General features: G+C 58.7%; 1 protein-coding gene across 8 annotated transcripts in view; it reads left to right on the top strand.

Annotated features, from left to right (window-relative positions):
• The window catches only part of RALGPS1 (Ral GEF with PH domain and SH3 binding motif 1), a 289,045-nt gene that overhangs the window by 260,744 nt on the left and 13,087 nt on the right, over positions 1 to 15,214 (top strand). For 6 of the 8 annotated variants that reach the window (XM_082622855.1, XM_082622854.1, XM_082622856.1 and 3 more), the window contains one exon: positions 2,719 to 2,845. In XM_082622855.1, the coding sequence (XP_082478981.1) occupies positions 2,719 to 2,845 (127 nt within the window). Of the gene's footprint in view, positions 1 to 2,718; positions 2,846 to 4,169; positions 4,328 to 6,537; positions 6,590 to 8,524; positions 8,915 to 15,214 lie in introns of those variants that run through there. The other 2 variants (XM_082622857.1, XM_082622858.1) reach the window with 2 other exon arrangements.

Below are 15,214 nucleotides of genomic sequence, written 5' to 3'. Positions count from 1 at the left end.
AGGAGGAGGGTCCAGGTTCAACCCTGGCTGAACTTCTGGTATCTTAGGAAAGTTCAGATGGAGATGTCATGCCAACGGGTGGATACGTAGGTCTCAGGCTCAGAAAAGAGCGGTAAAGATTTGCGTCATCAGCTGATCTGCTGAGTTAAAATCAAATCAAAACCAGGAGCCAAAGAGGGAGGCCTGTGTAGACAACACCAGCTGCTGGAGGCTAAGGAGCCCGTGGAGGAGGCAGAGCGACCGAAGAGGCACAGGGAGAAGCAGGAGTGCGTGACGTCACAGACGCCCCGGAAGCAGAACCTTGCGACGAGCGATCGCTCGCGTCAGACACCAAGGGTGCTGGTGAGGAGGCCGATGAGCGTTCAACGATTAGGCCAAAAGGAGGTCAGTGGGAATGTCATCAGGAATGAAAACCAGATTCAGCGACTTGAGGAGTGAGCGAGGGGGTGGCAGCGGAGTAAAGGCCTCTGTCTGAGGAAGCGTGGCTGGCCGGGAGGAGAGCCGGGGCCGCGAGACCTCTTCACGGAAGATGAGACACTAGAGTGTGTGCACAGGCTGGGGAAGGGGCCTGAGCGGCGGGAAGGGGAAAGTGGGGGGGGTGACTTCTCAGAGGGAACAGTAGGGCTGGGAGGTGGTCCCGGCTCCCCAGGCCTGGCAGGTAGGCTGGTGTGGACGGAGGTGCACGTGGCAATTGCAGAGCCAGACGCGAGGAAGCTCAAACTTGACAAGCACAGTTTTCTCATGGCAGGAGAGTGGCATCCTTTGGAGGGGAGGGTGTCTTAAGAGTTGTGCAGGGGGCTGAAGGAGGGAGGAGACTCCTGGGGAATAGATGTTGAACGGAGCAGCGGAGACCTAGTAAGGGTGTGGCGGCGGGAACTTGGGGAAGTGAAGGAGAAGATGTCGGGGTTGGGGGGTGCGGCATGGAGGGGGTGCAGGGAGTGGGATGGCGGCTGGGAGCATGAGTTCAGAGCTTAAGATGACGTGAGTTCCTTGCCTTGTGAACCCTCTGAAGTGCCAGAAGGGAGCTAGAACTTTCCGCAGTGGACAGGCTGGGGACAGGGGTCATTGTTTTGGACACTAAAATAAGAATGAACCAAGCCTGCTGGAGGACACGGGGACCCTTAGGTCACTTGTGGACCTGTGCCGTCTTGTGGCGGAGGATCTGGAGCCCTGGATGGACCTCGGGCCTCACAGGCCCTCCAGGATGTTCCCCAGCACGGCCAGGCAGCAGCCCCTTGGTTTGCAGGGTGTTTGATGTGCTCTGCAGGAAGTGGCCCAGCCCCTTTGTGGAAACCCTGGCCCCCGCTTCCGGTGTCTGGCCCAGATAGCTAAGGCTAAGCTGGCATCTGGGGTCGCGTCCCTTTGAGACAGGCTGGGACCTGGGGCCCTTTGCTGCAGGGCTTGTACCTGGACAAACGTCTCCTCCAGCAACAGATTTAGAGAAACTATAAGGGACTAAAAATAACTGCGGGCATGGGCGGTTGGGGCAAATTATGAACAATAAGATACAAAAAGGCCAAAACCCAACTGCCACTTCTGAGCAGGGTACTACACGTGATCCCTGCACACAGCACCCCCAAGGGGTGGGCACACCACCTAAGCCACTCCTCCAGCCTGACCCACCCATCCGCCCCTGCCCTGACCCCACAAAAGGAACCAGCTCGTCCCCCTTCAGGGAGTGAGCAAGGGAACCTGTTACTTGTTTTCGCTCCCCTGTGAGCACGAGTCCGAATAAAGCCTTGCCTGAATTCCTCGTCTGACCTCTTGTCAGTTTCTGTTGATTAGAGTCCAAGAACCCATCTTCGTAACACCTTAAACACCTCCCTTCCCAAGCCACAGAAACTAAAGAGTACCACAGTGGTCCAGACCACACCCCACAAAATATAGCTGTGGACATGGCCAGCATGAAGGATTCTGCCTCCATCTCTGCATATGTGGCTCAGTGGAGTTTGTGGCCCCAACCCCCTGGCTCTGATGACCTCCTGTTGGCCCCATGACTGGGGCTGAGGAGGACAAGGTAATATTATCATAATAAAACCCGAGTGAACGCTAACTCTGCACACATTACTTCATGACCCCTCCCAACCACCTGCCAGGTGAGTGAATTATTCCCACCTTTCAGATGAGGAAACTGAGGCTCCAGGAGTAAGTAACCCATCCAAGGTCACCCAGGCAATAGCTGAGAGGCCAGGGGTCTGAACCCCTGCCTACGTAGCTGTGCTTCCTCTCATTAAATCCGCTGCTCCCCGATAAGCCCTCCACACCTCCCTTTTTGTCGGATGTGTGGTTGAGAACAGAAAGTGGCCGTGGAAGGGCACAGGGTAAGGGCCCTGGACCTGGACTCAGAAGTCACACTGTTAAGGCTCAGCTCTGCCACCCAGCTGGGTGGCCATGGAAGAGTCTCGCCACAGGGAAACAGGCCAGGATGCTGATCCCCGCGTCCAACCCCACGTCTGTCCACGGCACTCTCCCCCGTATGAGCAGCAGGGCTGCCCAGTCAGGGGGCCACCACACAAAGCAGGACACTGGCGCTCCTGACGGTCGGTTGTCAGCCTGGAAGCAGAGAGGGAGGGGTCAGGGTCTCGCGAGTGAAAGCCCACGGGACTTGGGAGAACCTTGCCCCCCATGACAGCCGGGCCAGGTACCTTCCCCCAAACCCGGCCCCCCCTCCCCTGAGCCTCCACAGCACCACCATCACTCTCTCTGCTCTGTTCACAGCCCCCGCCAGCGGCTCCAGTTCTGCGAGGTTCAGCCGGCGGCCCACCTGTCCTGACACATCCGTGGCTGGCAGCCTCCCCACGCCCCCAGTTCCGAGACACAGGAAGAGCCACAGCCTGGGCAACAAGTGGGTGACTGAGCGAGCACCCCCTGCTCCCCGGGTCTAGACTGGGCTGAGCGTGGGGCGTGGGCTGAAGGGCTGCTGGGAATGCCGGCCCACCGGGCCCTCCCCCACCCGTCTGGGAGTCCCTGATGGGCACTCTCGGCGTCCCGGGCTGGTGCCCTCTCCTCAGGCCTGGCATGCGCTCAGGAAGAGTGGGGGCGTCCGCGGCAGCACGGCCTGCGAACTGGTGACGGGGTTTCGCGGGCTTGGCAGCCAAGGGAGGAAGTGTGCGGGGAAGGGCAGGGAAACAGTGGGGGGATTCCAGGAGGTTTGCCCAGGCTCGGGTAGTGCCTCCTTGTGGAAACCCCAGAGTCCAGTGGACGCCATGACCGTCATCCAGGGAGCACTAGGTGTCTCATGGTGCTTGTGTACTGGGGCTCAGAGTCTCTGCTCGCCAATTGTTGCAGAAAGCCTGCAGAGCAGTGAGCCTGCTGCTGGTTCACCCAGCTGTGTGGGGCTGACAGCTGGGAGACATGCATGGTCCTCAGCGTAGCCGGGGCAGCCATGCCCATGTCCCCAGGGTGTTGGGCACAGAATCCTGAGCAGTTGGGTCCCTTCCTCCCTCCCTCCCTCCCTCCCTCCCTCCCTCCCTTCCTTCCTCCCTCCCTCCCTCCCTCCCTCCCTTCCTTCCTTCCTTCCTTCCTTCCTTCCTTCCTTCCTTCCACCATTAAGACACAAGCCTCAACCAGCCCAGACCAGCCGTGGAGTCACTCACAGGCTGGAGGAGAAAGGGTTGCTCTCCAGGTGTTTGGGGCTTGCTCTGTGCTAGATGCTCTGCTACGTGCCTGTCCAGCATTCTTTCACTGAGCCCCTGCAGGCCTCCAAGGTAGGCGCTATATGATACACATTGTAAGAACGAGGCTGGTGAGGTTTGACAGGTGAAGTACGTTGCAGTGGTGAGTAAGGCTGGAGCGAGGATTTGGACCAGGTTTGTGACTCCAGAACCAGACGTGCTGACTGCAGGGTCACACTGTCCCTTCGCTTGTGTGGCCCCATGGCTCACCAGCACCCTCCGCTCACTTGAGCCTCATAGTCATCCTGGGAGACACGCAGGGCAAGTATCGTAAGTCCCCATTTGACAGGTGGAGAAACTGAGGCTCAGAAGAAGGATGTGACTTGCCCAAGGTCACACGGGGAGATAGGGCAGAGCCTGGACTTAGACCACGGTTCTGGATGGAGGTCTTTCTCCTGCAGCTGCGCCGTCTGCTCAGGACGCCAGGGCAGGTGTAACCACTGTCACTCCCTAGATAAGGAGCTTTGCCTTTCTTTCTTCCTTTCCATTTTCCAGTATGATGTGTCAGTTGAGTGTAGTTGAGAGTAAAAGTGCGACATTCCCATCGGAGAAAGCGAGGCACCTGCTGGACGACAGCGTCCTGGAGTCGCGCAGCCCCCGCAGGGGCCTCGCCCTCGCCTCCTCCTCTGCCGTCACCAATGGACTCGCCCTCGGTAAGCGTCTCCGGCCTGCACACCACAGCGGGTGGGCCACAGCCCAGCGTGTGTCTCTGTGTCACCGTACAGTGCCCGGTGGCCCCTCACCCCCTGCAGAGGGGGCTCCCCACAGGCGTCACCAGAGCTAGGGAGGCCTTTGCTTCCCGGCCTCCGAGGCTTCACGAAATGCCCTGGGTTTGTCCTCATCCTGCTGGTGGCCCTGAGAGTGGCAGGCAGGCTGGACAAGGACCTGAGACCCGCCATCCTTGGCCGGCAACTGCCAAAGCCTGGTCGCTGCCCCCGCGGGGCTCCGTCCCTGGGGAGCCACAGCCCCCGCCCGTAGGGCAGAGGAGGAGGTGCTGCAGGGTGGCCACTGGGTGCTCACTGTGCCCCTGTCTTCACACTGAGAAGCCAGAGTGAGGGAGGGTAAAAAACTGATCTTCTGGGATGAAAGCATATGTCTGAACTTCAGCCAGAAATGGTGCTTATGTCAGTGGAAGGACAGAAACTGTGCTGCTGGGGCCAGGAGGGGAGGGGTCAGAGCTGAGGATGGTGTTGAGCTCTGGTCACAGGTCTGTCCCACTGCAGTGTCCAGGTCACCTGACCAGGTCACCTAGGTCATTTCTGCTGTCAGACAAGCGTACGCTCCACTGGCCGTGTCCTTTCAGTGTGCCCATGCTTCTGTAGTCTGTGTGTCTGTCTACTTGCCTTAACAGGGAGTGCTCCTGGGGCTGGCAGCAGGTTAGTCGGAGGCCTGTAAGGTGGAGGGCCCCATGGAAAGGAAGAGGGTGGTGCGGACAGGACAATCGGGCAGGAATCTCACATCCCACGTCCTCATGAAATGAGGCCGGTCTCTGAGGCAGTGCCAGTGCAGGGGGCAGCTGTCTCCTACGTCCTGGAAAGTCTGTGACAAGCAAGGTCCATGTCTGCCTTCTGTCCAGGAAGGAGGTCATCCCACTTGGACCCAGTCCGGGGTTTATACCAGCTTAGGAAAGTGTAGCCTGCGGTTCATGGGTGTGCCTTGGGGAAAGAATTCAGGGTCTGTGTGTTGGGGAAAGGCTGGAATAAACCACGTAGGCAGGTCCCTTCCCAGAGACTTTAACGTGCTTATGGGCTCTGTGGGTCTCCCAGAAGGCAGCGGAGTCTGCAGGTTCCCTCATTATCTGGGCCGGAACCATCTTCCTTGGAGAGTCCTCTGGGATGGGGTCCTGAGGAACCAGTCTGGGAAATGCTGGCCCAAGAGCATTCAGCTGGGCAGCAGAACAGCTGTTTTACATCCAGGAAACTTTCTGAGCTGTGCCTGAGCCCAGGCCTTTCTATTCCTGAGACAGAAAACTGAGTCAGACGCAATGCTGTCCAGTATCCAGGTGGGAGATCACCAGGCAGTTTGGTTCTCAGCTCTTCTACTCGGGAAACTCAGATGTTTTTCCGTTTGGAGCTGAAAGGCTGGGAGCACGTTGCCGTATGTGCATGTGCCCTGTCTGGAGCTGAACTGGTCCCCTCCGTCCTGTAACTCCCAAGGGACCTGAGATCTCCTCCTTTTCCCCCTCCCACTGCCCGGCTGTGGTGTCAGCAGGCAGCCCAGGCAAAGAGTGTGGAACCCAGGCCCCTTTGAGAAAATCTCTCTACTGTCCTCGTGGCTGAAGCCGGGCCTTGGAGAGTCCAAGTCGGCCACAGGGGCAGGCCTGGGGGAGGGCTGGGCCCCGCTGTGAGCACACTGCCCAGGATCTGAAGGGGCGCTCCGTCGGGGCCTCTGTCTGCTGCTAGGCAGCTGCTCCCTGACCAGCGTCTAGTCGAGCCCTGACCTGCGGAGGAAGAAGTGTGCTCGTTTGGCCCCTATCTTCACCAGGTGAGGCCTCTTTGACACTGGTTTTACTTGGGCCAGAAGGGAGGCGGTGGTGAAGCCAGGCCAGGCCAAGACACAGGCCTAAGGGCCCAGACCTCAGAGGACTGGTGGGCAGGCAGCTGCAGCCCTCAGGGGCAGGGAAGGGAGTGGAGGACCCACCCTCAGGGGCAGGAAACAGTGGGAAGGGATGGGCCGAGAGTCAGAAATAGCAGCAGCAAAGCAGAAGCCGAGCCACACTGACAGCCACAGGGTCAGGAAGCTGTTCCTCCGGCATGTCTGTGCAGCTCGGGGCCCGGGCCCGGTGACCCAGGAGAACGGGCCACTCCGGGTGGCCCCTCTTCTGCGAGGCGGCCGCACTCATCCATCTGTGTTCCTCTTTCAGGCAGTAGTGAGAGCTCAGAGTTTAGTGAAGAGATGTCTTCAGGGCTGGCAAGGTGAGTGTGGCCTCCGCTCGGCCTCCTTCCCAGGGGAGTCGCTCAGGGCCTGGGGAGCTGGAGACCAGCCCCCCGACCTCACCGGCGGCCCAGCCTGGTGAGGCTGCCCTGTGGCTCCCGCAGGGCAGCGTGCGCAGCCCACGGGCGGGGGTGCCAAGGCGGGAAGGCCGCTGGGCAGGCTGGGCATGGGGCGGACGTCCCAGCCCCTGCTCGGGCAGCCCCGCGTATCACCTGGTCCAGAGCTGGCCCGCGAGTCTGAGGCCAGCTCCCGAGGAGACCTGGGTGTAGATTTGGTCTGAAATGAGGGTTCTGGAAACCAGACGCCTGAGAACGGGCCTCGTCTGGAGATGGGCTTGTGGCTCCGCCTGGTGGGGTCTGAGAGCGCTGCACCCCCGTGGCCTCAGGCCTTTGGGCCGACACCTGCCGTGCTGGGCACTGGTGAACTAAGTGGACCCTGGCCCGGGGTTGGGCTCCCTGCAGCCAGCCCGTCTGCCCTGGGGATTCACCTCCTGCGCCTACTCCGCTTGCTGCCGCTTCCTCTGCGCCAGGCACCAGGTGGGCTCTGGGAAGACGGGGACTCTGCACGGGGAGCTCCCACAGCCTAGGCGCCGCCCAAGGTGAAGGGCATCGTGGCGACTTAAGTTCTGAGGGGAGCCAGGGAGACCCAGTGATGTAGAGGCAGGTCTGCACCGTCCCTCAGAGTAGCCCCTCCACTAGCCTGTGTGCACAGCGGCCTGTGTGCAGACAGGCACACACACACTCACACAGACACACACACACACACGCTACACCCTCTGCGTACGTGTGTATGTACACACATACACGCACACTCATGTATGCTCACACAAATTTGGGTGTACATTCACAATGCAGGCATACACATGCCTCACACGCATACACACACACTCCTTCTCTGATGTTGAAGCCGCCTGTCTCCTCAGCCTCCACAATCATAAATGGCCAGAGAAGGGGTGAATCCGGCCAGTCCGTACAGGGCAGAGTGCTATCATGTGGGGATAAGTGATCTTTGCTGAGCACTCCCTGTGTATCAGGCACTGTCTTGGTCTCTCCCAAGCCTCAGACCTAGCTACGCGGTGGTTACTCGTAAAATGTCCCTGTTTCGTGCCTGTGGGCAGCAAGGCGCGGAGAGGTGACGTGGCGGTCCCGCCTCACCCGCCCCGGTGGGCAGAGCTGACCCACGTCCACCTCGCCCAATCTGGGGCCCACCTCTTCGCCACCATGCCTCGTCCAGAGCCGCCGTGACGCTTCAGGGACTGGCCCCATGTCGGGCAGCCAGTCCATCAGTCCTCGTGAAACCCCAGGTCGGGGGCTGAAGAGGGGGAGGGACGACGCCCTGAGCCCTCGGAGCTGCTCCCTCTGTCCCGCCGCAGGCCTCCTGGAGGGACGTTTGCTCTGACTCGGGGAGCACAGGCAAACGGGCCCCGCTGCCCTCTCCCTGCCCACCCCAGGGAGGGGTGAGAGCCAGACAGGCACCGGGCAGACTCTGCATCTGACGAGCGGAAGTTTGACTTTTCTCAGCACTGGTCAGGGGACTCGTGGGGCAGCCCCGAGGAAGGGGGCTTACGGGCAGTCCAGCACCTCCCCAACCACGCGCCGACGAGAGGACATTGATCCTGAATGGTCTCCACATCTGAAGCTGCTCATGGCTTGTTCGTTCCTTCTTTCACTCATCCTTTCCCTGTGTTCACTCGTTCACTCATTCATTCAAAGCTGTTTATTAAGCAGTTGCTCCCTGCCAGACACCTTGCCAGTCACTGAGGGTGGCAGATCCGGTTCCTACTAAGCACCCACGGCTGAGATCAGAGCTACCAGGGAGGAAGGTGGAGAGAGAATTCCCGCTCAGGGAGACGGTGCTGTGCTCCACTCGGGGGAAACACCAAATGCTGCAGCGTTTCTCTTCTCTCTTTCACTTAGGATCTAGCATTAGACCCGCTCTCCATCTGAATGTCTCTCACAGGACGCTGGGTGGGCTTTCTGGCAAGCGCTGGTCTCACAGACAGCTGGCCTGTGCAGGTGTCCAGCCCCGCCTCCAGGAGAATGGCCTGTCCCTCACCTCCTCGGGACCCAGCTCCCGGTCCGACCCCTTCTTGCGGAGGGGAACAGGAGACCACCTGCTTTGGAAGATGCCAGTGGGGCTAAGATGTCCCCTCTGGCGCCTTCCGAGACCCAGGGCGGTCCTGACGGTCCAGACACCAGCTGCCCCTCGGTCTCCAGCTCCCGCGGCCCAGCCTCCAGTCTCCATGTCCATCCTGCACTGGCCTCTTCTCATGTCCCCCAGAAAGAGTCCACTCCCTCAAAAGCATGTGAGCGTTTTAGACTTTCCTGAAGACCCCATGGGAGACCCGGAGGGGATTTATCTCACACGCTTTCTCTCACGGTTCAGTGGCCACAGTTCGTGTTGCTGCCTGGGCCCCCTTATTCCTAACCTCCGCCCGCCCAGGCCCACGGGACCTCCGTCCACGCCGGCCTCCCCCATGCCACGTTGCCCCTGCTCACTGAAGGGGAGCAGATTCCCTCTTCCCCGGGAGCCGGGCCTCACTCTTCCTGGCCCCAGAGACCAGCGGCTGTCCCCAAGGAGCCTCCCCTGCCGGGCTCCCCGCCCACTGTTCCCAGCAGACGCTGTAAGAACCCGCTCTCCCTGCATCTTTACACGTGCATGGGTGGACGGTGGCGTCAGAACCAGAGACAAGGGTGCAGGAGAGGGCTGGGCCAGCCCCCCCAGAGGAGGAGGTCCTGTCTGTTCCAGTCCCCAGAGGCCAGGCTGGGAGAGGGGGCAGCACCTTGCCCCACAGCCCTGAAGCTTACAGGCCACAACCTTCAACTGACTTGCCCCCCAGCCCTGGTGACAAGCTTGGCCTTGGCCAGGAAGAGACATGGAGCCAAATACCAGCATGCAGGGCCGGGAGGCCCAGGCCAGCGACCCGCCGCCGGCACACACCCCTCTGTTGGTCTCAGGGCACATCATAGTCAGCCTTTATGCTGCTGTGAACAGGCGGGTAGGATGGTTCTCGTTGTCTGGCCAAGGGTGGGATCGTGTGGCCCATCTTGCGAGTTTGCCTTTCCTGATTCACTCCCCTGGACGTTTCAGCCCTGTGGCCCCCAGGCATTCTTGGGTGGCAGCCGGAGCTCAGGCTGCGCCCAGTGCTTCCTGAAGTGGCCAGCCTTAAAGAGCACCCGCTTTGGAGCCCCCAGAGTCCCGGGACCCGTCCGGCTGCTCTCTGGCGGAGTGGCCGCATCCAGCCACTGTTCCTGCTAGGACCGTGGAGGGTCCAAAGAGCCAAGGGGGCCTTCTGCCGCTGCTCTCACCCTCCTGCCCCTCATCCAGCTCAGCCTCAGCAGGTCGCAGGGCCCGTGGGCTGAGGAGGGACGGGAAGAGAAGGGAACCCTGAGGCGGCCAGACCCTGGGCAGTGCTGGTCATTTCTCAGCCCCCCAGCGGCCCCCAAAGACCCTCCCTATCTTCAGGGCCCAGAATGAGGACAGAGTGGTGGTCCTGGGTCAGGGCCCTGGGGAGCCAGAGGCCGGAGTCTCTGGGGAGGGGGCAAGGGTGGGACGCCCCTCACGTCCCTGACCTGATGTTTTCTCACCTGTGTCCTGGGAATGGGACAAAGGCAGGAGAGCCCTGTGTCACATCTGCTTTCCCAAGGAGGCAGGGAGGTGGCCCCGGAAAGGCATTTTCAATGCATCCTGGATGAAGTGGAAGGTGGGAACTGTGGACGCTGCACCAGGCTGGCCTCAAGCAAACCTCAGCCTCCTCAGAAATGGAACGGGCAGGGAGAGTTAGTCGGGCCTGTCCGTAAGAGGTAACAGCTGCTTCTTTATGCCTGCGTTGGCACTGAAGTGAGAACAAGAATCTCAGCGTAGGAGTTAAACATTTTAAATGAAGTTTTTACAGAGAGCGAAGTGGGTGATGGGGATGAACACATATGTGTGTATGTCTGAAGGTACATAATATCATTCCTCTTGGCTGTCTCTGCTTGTAGAGTTATTGAGAGACTTTATTTTCTTTTTCTGTATTCTCCAAATTTTCTACAATGGGTAAATGTTTCTTTTTCACCCAGGAAAAAAATAACATTTAACTTTCTAAAAGAGGGTGTAATCAGAAATGTTTCCTGGTCACTTTTTAAGGGGTGAAATATGAAAGCACGTCAGAAAGTTCATTCCGAAATACTCAGCCATCCTTCTCCTCTAGTCTGATGTTGCCAGGCTGTGCAGAATGGCCTTCTCACATGACAGGCCAAACTATGGGTGGTGGAGAGACTAGGAGGCCGAGGGGTCCTTGGAGGAAGCCCCTCTGGTGGGAGAGGGAAAGGGAGCAGGAGAGGAAAGGGCGCCGGCCCCCTGAGAAGCAGAGCTGTTCGTCCTCCTTCCTGGGGAGGCCGAGCTGCATCAGGGGGCCGGTCACAGCTCATGGCCGAGGTGGGAGACAGAGATTCAGTCCATGATGCCAGGTGCACAGGGGGTCATGAAGAGGATGCGACGGGAAAGCCCAGCAGGGGGACCTGAGTCAGACTGGGGGTTCAGGGGTGGCTTCTGGTAGAGGCAGTGGTTCAGCAAAAGCCGAGGACATTGGGTGAAGAGGACCACAGTGGGCCCTCAAGGGGGGTCCTGGGACCTGAGGAGGCTGCGAGGCCTGAGTCGTGTCCAAGGAGGGGAGAGGTGGCCCAGGGAAGCTGCGTGCCCCTGAGACTCTGCAGGAGGGGTGGGCTCCGTGATGAGCCCTGGTCTCTGAAGTTCTGAGTGTGCCTCTTCAGAGAGAGGTCGTCGTGACTTCTGGACACTGTCAGCAGCGTTGGGGGGTGGAGAGGTGGGCAGGGCTGAGGTCAGGGCTGCTTCCTCTCTCAGGGACCTTGGGCATGTCTCTCAAGCTCTCTGAGCCTCAGGTTCCCCAGCTCTACAGGGAGGATGCTCACAGGAAATACTGGACACATAGGTGCAGTTGCTCCTGTCGGGGAACTTACTTTGGGATGTGTGTGAATTTCGCTCAGTAGGAACTTCTCGCCAGCAAGCAAGAGATCCCGGAGTCTAAGGCTGGGTGGGACGAAGAGAAAATTTCCCACATGGCAGTCGTCATGGGGTGGATGGGCTACAGTGCAGGCAAGTGTCTGCCAGCCCTGCTGGCCTCCAGGGTGACTCTGAACTGCGGGGAAGGCCCCTTTAAGAGGGTGCTGTCGACAGTTGGCCTGTAGGTGCTCTGGGGTGTAGAGTAGGTTGGGTGACACAGTTTCTGCACTGTGCTGTCTTTAGCCTATGAAATCTTCTAGCATCCTTAGGGAGACCCCAGGAAAGTGGAGTCATGGCATCAGAGCCCCAGGCCTGCTACCCCCAAGTCAGAGTCTTTAAAACACTCCTTTTCCTCCTGGAGAAGGTCAGAGGACTCTGGTAGATGCCTTGGGATTGCCAGGGTTCAAGGGTGCCTCTTGGGCCCCAAACTCTGCAGCATGTTAGGAGAGGGAGGCGAAGTTCTGGGGGCGATCCTGGAGGCAAGGGGTCCACTTCAACTGAAGTGCAGCCATGAGGGTGGCTGTTCTCAGGGTGACCCTCACAGAGGGCCTCACTGCCCCACCCCCATCCCCTGTGGCTGAGGCCCAGGAACCCCCCAGGCTGGTGGCCCTCCCCTTCCTACCCCTCAGTCTGGTTCCCCGGGTCCATCCCGCTGCTCCATTCTGCTGCTCTGCCTTGGGTGACAGCCCAGTTGGGTGATGTGCCAAGCTTCTGATTTTGGTTTCCCCCAGAGATGACCTCTCTTGCCTTGTTGTCAGCATCAGACACTGACGTCTGGTGAGTAAGGCTCCACCCAGGAGTTCAGGCCCCTCTGGGAGAGAAAAGCGGGCAACAGTCCCTGGCCTTTTGCTTGATCCTGTCCTTGGACCCTGACAGACAAGGGCTGGGCCCTGTCTGCTAGCTGCTGCGACTTCACAGGTAGCTGAGAAATCTCTGCCCACAGCCTCTCTGTCCAGCACCTACAACCTCTCAGAGTCAGGTCCTAGAAGGTGGACAGGACCCTCCTTCCGTCTGGTGTTGACCCTTCTCCATGCATACCTGCTATGCTCTCCTCTCCTTCTGCAGCCCAGATTTCTAGACCTCTCGGCTCACACTGGGGAAGCTTGATGCCTCATAGCTCCCAAGTTTACATGTTATAGCTTCAGCAAGCCACAGAGCCTGACTGTCAGCCTCTCAAATCTGGTTCTTAATTGCCAAGAGAGAAAACCTGATTGACCTGGCTTGGCTCAGGGGTGGTTCTGTCCCCTTAGCTAAGCATGCAGTGCAGATATGACTCCTAGGGACCCACTCAGTGGATCAGGGACGCTACCCAGAGAAAAATGTGATTCCCAGGCCGCAAAAGCCCTTTAACAAGTACTGCAGGAAGGGACATCCCAGGCCCAGCAGAACTTAGGGTGGCAGCTTCCTGCCTGCAGATGAGGGTAAGTCATTAGGTAGCGGCAAGGACCAAGACCTCGTCCAATGGGACGGCCTCCCAGCAAGGGTTTGCTGGTGCAGGTGGACACTGTTGATGAACAGCATCACTTGAACCCTTCCACAGGTACACTCCTACCAGGGGCCCTGTGCACTTGAGCCTGAAGAATGGTGGGGGGGGGGGCGCTGGTACTTCCGCTAAGACAAGATTACTGAGGCCTCAGTGTAATTATTATCCAAGACTTCTCCTGGCTCCCCACTCCTGGGCCAGCAACAGAGACTCAGGGCTTTCTGAAATGTAACCCCCAAGATACCTGCCACCTAATGTGTACCTAGAAAACTACTGAGGAGACGATGCCTTTCAGACCTGCCTCGGCCAGTCTGAATTCTCATGATGCTGTTGGCCTAAGCAGGACCCTGGCTGCTTCCACCTTAACGGCACCAACCATCTTCCTTTTCCCTATGTTGTGACCTTGGGCAAGTTACTCCACCTCTCTAAGCCTCAGACTCCTTGTCTATAACGTGGGGATAAGAACAGTGCCTGCCCCACAGTATTGTGTGATTAAATAGGATAGTGAACGAGTACTGCTTAGCACGTTGCCTGGTACCCATCCTCCCCGTCATCACCATCATCCCATCCTTTGATCATCCTGATCCTCCTCATCACCATCCTGTCCCCATCATCATCATCTTTATCATCCCCATCATCTTCATCATCATCATCATCTTCTTCTTCTTCTTCTTCTTCTTGAACACACTTTGGGACTGAGGTGTTCTACTTGGTTGCCAGCCCACAGCTTCCCCAGACCAGACTTCCCATGAGGAGGGTGGCCTACTGCAGCCCTCTTCCCCCACTCCTCCTCAAGATCTATCCCTGAGAGGGAGCAGTAGAATGGCCTTCCTGGGATACATTCTGTTCAGCCACTTGTTCCCAGTATGTTGCTGGGAAAGGTATCTGTGGTTCTGGAGTTGGGAGGCCCCATCAATTGGAGAAATGCCTTTATTTCTGGAGTTCACCAGATACCACTGCCCACTCATTTTGCATTTTCTGGCCGTGAACGTTCAAATAACAAATCTTCTCAAAGCACTGGAAGTGGTTCCAGTGGCTGAAGATCCTGGCTCCTCTGTGCTGATGCTAGCCTGCCTGGGCCCAGCCAGAGCCGCCCCACCTGTCACAGCCCTCCTCCAGCCCTGCAGTGCTCGCCTTGGGAGGGAAGGCTGGCCACCACCCTGCCTATAGTCTCCTAAAAGCTGGCCTTGGGGAAAAGTCACCATTACACTGCACTTCAAAGCCAGCGTCACTCCCCAGGCTCCAGGTGGAGCAGGCTCTGACCTCCCCCACCTGGAGCAGCTTGACTGATGCGGGCCCTTGGCTCACATGGAAAAGACATCCTCCCTATGTGAGCACTTGTGTCTCCATCCCTAATGACAGGCCAATGTGTGGCTTCACCTCCTTGAGCCCCAGTTTCCTCATCTAAGACAGAGTGAGAACAGCGCCCCTCACAGAGCTGGGAGGAACGGTGTGTGAAAGCACTTAGCCACCTCCTGATAAGTGGGTGATAAATGGCAGCTGCTCTTAAATGCCAGGCAGCCAGAACCACCAGGAGAAGACTCCATCAGGGGAGTCAAGGGACCAGGGACCTGGGAGGTGGCCCCACCCCAGGAGATCCAGGGGTGTGGATCTACAAATCTGTGGCCATCCAGCCTCACAGACACTGACAAAGCCCGTCCAGCGTGAGCTGCAGCAGAAACCTGTGAGTAGGGGTGCCTCTGAGAGCGGATTGCCAGGAAGACGCCCACATGGTGCTGGCTCCAAACGAGGACCCTGTCCCCATGGCGGACTCCTCCCCATGCGACAAATCAACCTCTCTCCCACCCTGAAAACTGTGGGTTCAAATGCTGACTTGGCTCATGCCTCGGTTAAGTGTCTTCACATCACTGAGCCTCCGTTCCCCATTCTGGGGAGGATGATGGTGCTGAAACAAAGCTCCCGTGAGATCATCAGTGGCCTGACACATAGGAGCGGTCATTAACTAGTGACTCTCCCGTGAGCCTCCCCGTGACCCCCGGCGTCCCTGCGCTGCCCCCAGCAGTCCACTGACCTTGGGAGCACCTCCTTTAGGAAGAGTGTGAGGAAAGACTGCTTAAAAGCCTAGACTGGTTGGAAGACGCTGATTTAAAGCTCTCCG

Source organism: Mesoplodon mirus, assembly GCF_964341445.2.
Source record: "Mesoplodon mirus genome assembly, chromosome: 1".
Lineage (NCBI taxonomy): Eukaryota > Metazoa > Chordata > Mammalia > Artiodactyla > Ziphiidae > Mesoplodon > Mesoplodon mirus.
Note: the sequence above shows the minus strand (reverse complement) of the source record. Positions and strands in the feature narration are given on the sequence as shown.